This window comes from Rousettus aegyptiacus, unplaced genomic scaffold (assembly GCF_014176215.1).
Source record: "Rousettus aegyptiacus isolate mRouAeg1 unplaced genomic scaffold, mRouAeg1.p scaffold_m13_p_16, whole genome shotgun sequence".
Lineage (NCBI taxonomy): Eukaryota > Metazoa > Chordata > Mammalia > Chiroptera > Pteropodidae > Rousettus > Rousettus aegyptiacus.
Window position 1 is genome coordinate 34865511 of NW_023416291.1, and position 7538 is coordinate 34873048.

The 7538-nt window shown below is 54.6% G+C and overlaps 1 protein-coding gene across 12 annotated transcripts in view; it reads left to right on the forward strand.

The window, feature by feature from the left end:
• PNPLA6 (patatin like phospholipase domain containing 6) overlaps window positions 1–5947 on the forward strand; it is a 21461-nt gene extending 15514 nt beyond the window's left edge. For 4 of the 12 annotated variants that reach the window (XM_036233736.1, XM_036233734.1, XM_016163106.2 and 1 more), the window contains 11 exons: window positions 31–213; window positions 392–510; window positions 709–865; window positions 1117–1233; window positions 1322–1391; window positions 1828–1944; window positions 3813–4114; window positions 4948–5064; window positions 5223–5319; window positions 5436–5545; window positions 5656–5947. In XM_036233736.1, coding sequence (XP_036089629.1) covers window positions 31–213; window positions 392–510; window positions 709–865; window positions 1117–1233; window positions 1322–1391; window positions 1828–1944; window positions 3813–4114; window positions 4948–5064; window positions 5223–5319; window positions 5436–5545; window positions 5656–5730 — 1464 coding nt within the window. In that variant the 3' untranslated portion in view covers window positions 5731–5947. The other 8 variants (XM_036233737.1, XM_036233738.1, XM_016163110.2 and 5 more) reach the window with 6 other exon arrangements.
• The last annotated feature ends 1591 nt before the right edge of the window (window positions 5948–7538 follow it).

The window sequence follows — 7538 nt, forward strand, 5'->3', positions numbered from 1 at the left end:
AGGTGATGCCTACTTTCTGCTCCCCTGCAGTTGGAGCAGATGTTGGAGAACACAGCGGTGCGTGCCCTCAAGCAGCTGGTCCTGCTGCATCGTGAGGAGGGCCCTGGCCCTACACGTACGGTGGAGTGGCTCAACATGCGCAGCTGGTGTTCTGGGCACCTGCACCTGCGCTGTCCCCGCCGCCTCTTCTCGCGCCGAAGCCCTGCCAAACTGGTGAGGGCAGGATCCAAAGAAAAGGCCCCTCGTCAGATCTTTCTATGGCATGGCTACCTGAGGGGTGGGGCTCCTGGAGGGACATAGTGTGACCACGTGTGGGGATGGAGCCATGGAGGTCCAGGTGCTACCTCCTGCAACCCCATCCTCATGGGCCGTTTCTCTCTCGCCATCCCAGCATGAGCTGTACGAGAAGGTTTTCTCCAGGCGCGCAGACCGGCACAGCGATTTCTCCAGGCTGGCGAGGGTGCTCACTGGCAACACCATCGCCCTCGTGCTGGGTGGGGGCGGAGCAAGGTGATGGTGTGGGGCTAGCGCCAGCAGGGGCGTAACCAGGGTATTTGAGAGGTGGAGCTTGCTCCGCTGGTGAGATTCCCATAAGGGCGGGGCTGGCACCTCATTTTTGGCCAGTTGGGGAGATGGGAGAAGGGACTTTTCTGGGGGTTAGGGCCTAGGGGATTCCCAGTTAGTCACTAAATTTCCTTCCTGTTGCAGGGGCTGCTCACACATTGGGGTGCTAAAGGCATTAGAGGAGGCTGGGGTTCCTGTCGACTTGGTGGGTGGCACATCCATTGGCTCCTTCATAGGGGCCCTCTATGCCGAGGAGCGAAGCGCCAGCCGCACTAAGCAACGGGCCCGGGAGTGGGCCAAGGTGTGTGTCGGCGGTCCCTCCATCCCAGGAGCACCTTGGAACTTGATCTCGCAGGGGCTTCTGGGCTTCTGACCTTTTTCTGATTTGATAAGTGAAGCTTTATAGAGCTATCTCCAGGACTGTAGATGAGACCTCCTGGCTAGTGACCCTAATCCCCAACTTAACACTTATGCAATCAGCATCCTTAGTGACTACTTTGTTAGTGACCCTAAGTGACTCCTTTTGACCCCAGCCAGCTCCCTTACCCCTAGAGCATGACTTCTGTGCTGGAGCCTGTGTTGGACCTCACGTACCCCGTCACATCCATGTTCACGGGGTCGGCCTTCAACCGCAACATCCACCGAGTCTTCCAGGACAAGCAGATTGAGGTGTGCCCTCCCCACCACCACCCACTAGCCCTCACTCCTCCCCACAGGCATCCCCACTCCTTCCCCACCTTGGTACATGTCCCCATAGGACCTGTGGCTGCCATACTTCAATGTGACCACGGACATCACTGCCTCGGCCATGCGTGTCCACAAAGATGGTGGGTGCCCCGGCTGGCCCCACACAACCACTGTGGCCGTGTGGGGAGGGGGTGCAGGGAGGGCAGCCAAGCGTCTGGGACACTGTTAACATGAGTGACCGTCCACCCTGAACTGATTGCCGAGCACTAACTGTCACCCACTAACGCCCCAGAGGTCCCAGGTATGTCTGTCCTCAGGGGTGGGGGCTGGGAGACTAGTCAGGCGCCTCACCCCCCTCACGCCGTCCCTGCAGGCTGCGTGTGGCGCTACGTCCGGGCCAGCGCCTCCTACTGCCCCTACCTGCCCCCGCTCTGCGACCCTAAGGACGGGCACCTGCTGGTGGACGGGTGCTACGTCAACAACGTGCCAGGTCAGCAAGCCCACCAGGCTGGCCGGGCCTCTGAGCGTGTCTGAGAGTGTCTGTGCGTGTCTGTGTCTGTGTGTCCCGCTGGGCAGGCTCCCTGTGGCGATATGTGCGTGCCAGCATGACGCTCTCAGGCTACCTGCCCCCGCTGTGCGACCCGAAGGATGGGCACCTCCTCATGGATGGCGGCTACATCAACAACCTGCCAGGCAAGTGGCTGCCCGCTCGCTCACACGCGTGCACATAGGCAAACATGAGCCAGTGGGCTCATGTGTGGGCGCACAGGCACATGGGAGGACACGTGAGCAAGCAGACCTGTGCAGGGGCGTGAATGCACCTGCACAGTTGTGCACAAGCAGATGTGTGCGTGTGCCTGAAGATAGGAATGTGTACAGTTGAAAAGTCTGGCCACGTGCTAAGACGTAGACGGACACACACAGACACGCACATACACAGCAAGGAGCCTGGGCATGGAACAAGACGTTGATCGGTATGTGTGCACAGCAGCCACATGTGCACACACACATGTTCAGGCAGATGCTCGTGGGGTAGGTACAGTACACGTTTGCACATGATCAGATGCACGGGAACAAACACTTGTTGATGAAATAGGCCATAAGTCCTCACACACCAGTTTATCCACACTCGTTTCCTAAAATATACACAAGTGTACACGTGAAGATAGGTGGGGCACCTATGGAACTTAGTGAAGCTTTCACACACACTTGCTGACGTGTTTCGGTGAGAGGTTGGGTGGGTTTGCAACTTTAAAATTTTATGCACCCGGAAGCACGTATACACAAGTAGATGTGTGCTAGCTGCACAATACACTTGCAGTCTCATAGGCCAAGCGTCGGCAAACTAAGCCCTGCAGGCCAAAATCTGGCTCCCACCCTGATTGTGTAAATAAAGTTTTATTGATACAGCCACACTGAGTCATTTACTTGTCATCTGTGGCTCCTTTTGCGCCATAATAGCAGAGTTGAGTAGTTGTGACAGAGACCGTGTGGCCCGCAAAGCCAAAATTATTTGCTCTCTCACCCTTTTCAAAAAGTTTGCCAGCCCTTATATGGGTGCTCTATCCACATACATGCACTAATACAAGTACACACATGTATGTGTGTACAGACCCATAAGTGGACAGGCACACTTGGCACGTACAATAAACATACAGACGTTAATTTTGGCACACGAGGACTGAAATCAATACAGACAGGCCCAGGGTTGTGTATCTTCACAAATACACATGGACAGGAGATGCACACAGATGACAGGGGCACATGTGGATGCACACAGACATGGACATGGGCACGTGTACCCAGACATGCAGACCAGCTTGTGAGGGACACATGTCCCCCTAGGCTCCCCCAGACCCAGGCGGAGGCCTTCAGTGGGCCATTTGGACCCACTGCCGTACCACCCTGCCTGCCGGGCCGTCACCCCCATTCACTCACTCTTTCAAACTGTCCTGACTCTCCTTGTCCCTGCTCTTGGTTCTCTGTCCCATATCACAGCCCCAAAGTCCCTCTTTCCTCTTGGATTCTCTCTCCTTTCATATCTCCAATCCTGATATCTCTTTGTCCCGCCACCAACCTCTCGCCGTTTCTGCTCGGTTGCATTTCTCTCCTTGGGGCTCTGTCTCCTGCTATCTTTACTTCCACTTTTGTTTTCTCACCCTTCAGCCATCCTGTATCTCTTTCTGTCTCCCTGTGTCTCTCTGATTCCTTCATCTCTGCCTGCCGGTGTCCTTATGACTGTTTGTTTCCTTGCATCTCTTTCTCCATTTCTGTTCTCGTGTCTTTTTCTCAGCAACTTCATCTGTTTGCCTCCATGTCCTCCATCCCTCTGGTCATAGTTCCCCACCTAAAAGCTCCAGCATCTGACCCCACGTCTTCAAAATTGTCGGCATCGATTTCCATGCCATTTGCGTGCCAGCATGTTGTTTGCATGCCAGCATGTTGTTTGCACGGGTTCTTTTGTGTTACCATTTGCATGATGGTGTTTGTGGGACTGAGTTGAAGTTCCCTGCTCCGGGCTCTCGTGAGGAGCCTCCAACTGACCCCCCTTGGCCCCACAGCGGACATTGCCCGCAGCATGGGTGCCAAGACAGTCATTGCCATCGACGTGGGGAGCCAGGATGAGACGGACCTCAGCACCTATGGGGACAGCTTGTCTGGCTGGTGGCTGCTGTGGAAAAGGCTAAACCCCTGGGCGGATAAGATCAAGGTTCCAGACATGGCCGAGATCCAGTCTCGCCTGGCCTACGTGTCCTGTGTACGGCAGCTGGAGGTCGTCAAGTCCAGCTCCTACTGCGAGTACCTGCGCCCCCCTATTGACTGCTTCAAGACCATGGACTTCGGGAAGTTCGATCAGATCTACGTGAGTGGGTGTGAGTGGCCTGGTGCCAGTGTGGAGGGCTGGCAGAGCTTTACTACTGAAAGCCCCAAGCAACACGAGGGGAGGGGTTCTAGGGATCCCATTCCCAAATGGGATCTGTGGGGAATAGACCAGAAATGATTAGTGATGTCTGTAGTGGGTGTGGCAGGGGGATGTGTGGCTGCCCATGTGTTATATATGAACTAAGTTTCTCGTGTGTCAGCCGCACTGCCTAAAGCACTGTGTAGAGATTTGAGGCAGTTTCTACAGTTGGTGGGAATGAGAACGGCGATCAATTCGTAATATCTGCCATAGTCTGGGAGAGGAATGGAGCAGTGAACGTGTCATGCGCCACCAATCCCGAAAAATATGCTGTAGCCCATGCAAACTGAAATCGATTGCTAGCCGTTGCCCAGAGCCCTGAGTAGAAATGTTCGATCTCCTTCCCAGGCCTCCACTCTCTGTGCCCCAATGGATTAGTGATGCCTTTTATGCGCACAGGAGGTGGCAACACCCACAGATATACTGACATACTGCGTATTTGGACAACTCGAAATAAGCTTGCACATCACCACCTTGTGTCATTTGGTACCTGGCACACTGCATGGGGTGGAGTAGGAAAGAACATAGAATGACTGATTAGTAATGTCTGGCAGGGACAGAGGATGGAGGACATGGAAGCAGTTGAAACAGGGTTAGTCTCAAATGCCAGCTCCCTTAGAGTGTGAGGCTTTTGAGGGGCCAGGGAAAGGGCAAGCAAAGTGAGAGTAAGCAGAGGGGCACGAGGTGGAGGAGAACAGCTGGCATGGATGGCCCCAGCCCCTTGCTTTCTGCAGGATGTGGGCTACCAGTACGGGAAGGCCTTGTTTGGGGGCTGGAGCCGGGGCGATGTCATTGAAAAGATGCTCACGGACCGGCGATCTGCTGACCTTATCGAGAGCCGCCGCGCAGACGTAAGCCTAAGACTCACCCCGTCCCCCCAGGTCACCCCCAAACCTCAGATGACCCCAGACCTCCCTGGGTTTTGCTGAGCCCCTCTGACCACAGAGAGTTTTCCCCTGGATCTCTGAACCCCTAAGACACCCAGATCCTCACCCATGCCACCTCACAGGTGCTGGCCTTCCCCAGCTCCGGGTTCACCGACTTGGCAGAGATCGTGTCCCGGATCGAGCCCCCCACCAGCTATGTTTCCGATGGCTGTGCTGATGGTAAGGGGCTGAGGGCACCCCCAGAAGGGCGGGGCTGGGCCTGGAGTCTCTGGAATGCACGGAGATGTCAGACCAGCCCATGTCCCCTTACTTGTGCACTGCTTCCTGAATTCCAGGGGAGGAGTCAGATTGCCTGACAGAATATGAGGAGGACGCAGGACCTGACTGCTCTCGGGACGAAGGTGGCTCTCCCGAGGGCGCCAGCCCCAGCACCGCCTCCGAGATGGTGAGGGCAGGTGGCCCAGGGCCCGCACGAGGTGGGGTGACACCGGGGCACATGCCAAGTGATGTGTATCAGTATCCTGGCATGCATGCGTGAGACTCCTATCCCTACAGGAGGAGGAGAAGTCGATTCTCAGGCACCGGCGCTGTCTTCCACAGGACCCTCTCAGCTCAGCTGTGGACACCTGAGGACCTGTAGAGGAGTCCTGCCTGGGGCTGGGCTGGGGATGGGCCCTGTAGGGGGTGGCTCACTCCCTCTCTGCCTGCTGCTATGCCTGTGACCCCCTGGGTCCCCCTGGACCCCCAGGCTCCACACACTGGACTGCTGTGCTCCCAAAGGGAGGTGCAGCACTGCACTGATAACTCTTGAAGTCATTCTTAATAAACCTTGCCCTTTCAGAAGTGGGCCCACGTCATCTTTGGTTTGGGGACACCTTGCCTTACCTTCCATGCTTAGGATGGGTGGAGCTTGTCACAGTGACTTCTCCACACTGTGGGTGCTGTCCCGAAATTCATCTGTAGTTCCACTCAGTGCTAGCACCTCTCATTTTCCATACAAGTATCCCACAGCCTCTGCCCTGGGGATGGTCCTACTGTGTGCAGGTACTCTTTTCTGTATGTTCCTACTGTGTGCACTGCTGAGTCTGGTTCCCAAAAGACACCCCACGCACATGCACACACACGTACACACAGGCATGGGATTCAAGAACTTTACTCTGAGACATTGCCCCTACTGTGTGCGCAGCTGAGGTCACACAGAATGAGCCAGTCCCTCCTGTGTGCTGAGACCTGTCCCCCAGGGCTGTCACTGTCCTGGCATGTTGGTTAAGAGCACAGACTGTGGAGGCAAACTCTCTGGTGTGAAACTCCAGCCTGGCCTCTTACCAGTGGCACTGGGTTTGTGACCAAAACTCTCTGTGCCTCAGCTGTGAATGGGGATGCAAACAGTTTCTGCCCCATCAGGTGTTTCTGTGACTGGACTCTATTACTGGAAGGGGATTGGATGGAGAGGATTGGATGAAGGGGACTGGATGGAGGCTAGAGGCCAGAGACCAGAGATCAGGAAGAGATGATGAGGCCTAAACTAGGGTAGCAGGGCAAATTAAACATCTAAGAAACATTTAATTTGGCAGAACATAGAGACAGGTGGGCGGTGGGGATCGTGGAGCCGGGGCACCAAGGAGGTTGAGAGGAACTTGGGGAGAATATCTTTACCGAGATGGGGTGAAGGGAAAAGAGCATGAGTAGGGGAAGATGCTGGGCTCTGTTCAGGATTAACTGAGGAGGTGGCGAGGCCAGGTGAAGAAATGGCAGGGGCTCTGGACATTTAGGGATAGGACCTTAGAGATTTGTGCCAGGAACAAGTCTGGAGACATCAAGACAATGGTGGAGACCGATGCTGTGAGGATAGATGAAGTCCAAAGAGGATGTGACAGGTAAGAATGGCCATGGTTCTACTGTGCTGGTGTTGACTCTGCCTGTCCCTCTGAGCTCCCCTCCTGGCCCAGAAATAGCCTGGCAATTTAAACCTGCTGGGGTGAGTCAGATTTCTTAGTTCTGGTGACTCTGTGGTTTTGTGGTACTACTACTCTTCAAGGGAGGGCTCTCAGGTTAAGCTGAAGAGGGGCTGGAGCTTCCTAGAGTCCCCAGGTGTGTTGGTTTGCTGGGGCTGCCATCACAAGGTACCATAGGCTGAGGACTTAAACAACAGAAACTTTATTTCACAGTTCTGGAGGCTGAAAGTCTTGAGATCAAGGTATCTTTCGGATTGGTTCCTTCTTGGCTTGTAGACAGTCATCTTCTCCCTGCATCCTCACACAGTCTCTACTCTGTGCATCTTTTCTATAATCTTTTCTTATAAGGATACTAGTCATATTGGATTAAGGCCCATCCTAACAGGCTCATTTTAACTTAATTACCTCTTTAAACACTCTTATTTCCAAATACACTCATATTCTGAGATCCTGGGGGTTAGTACTTCAAAATATGAATTTGGG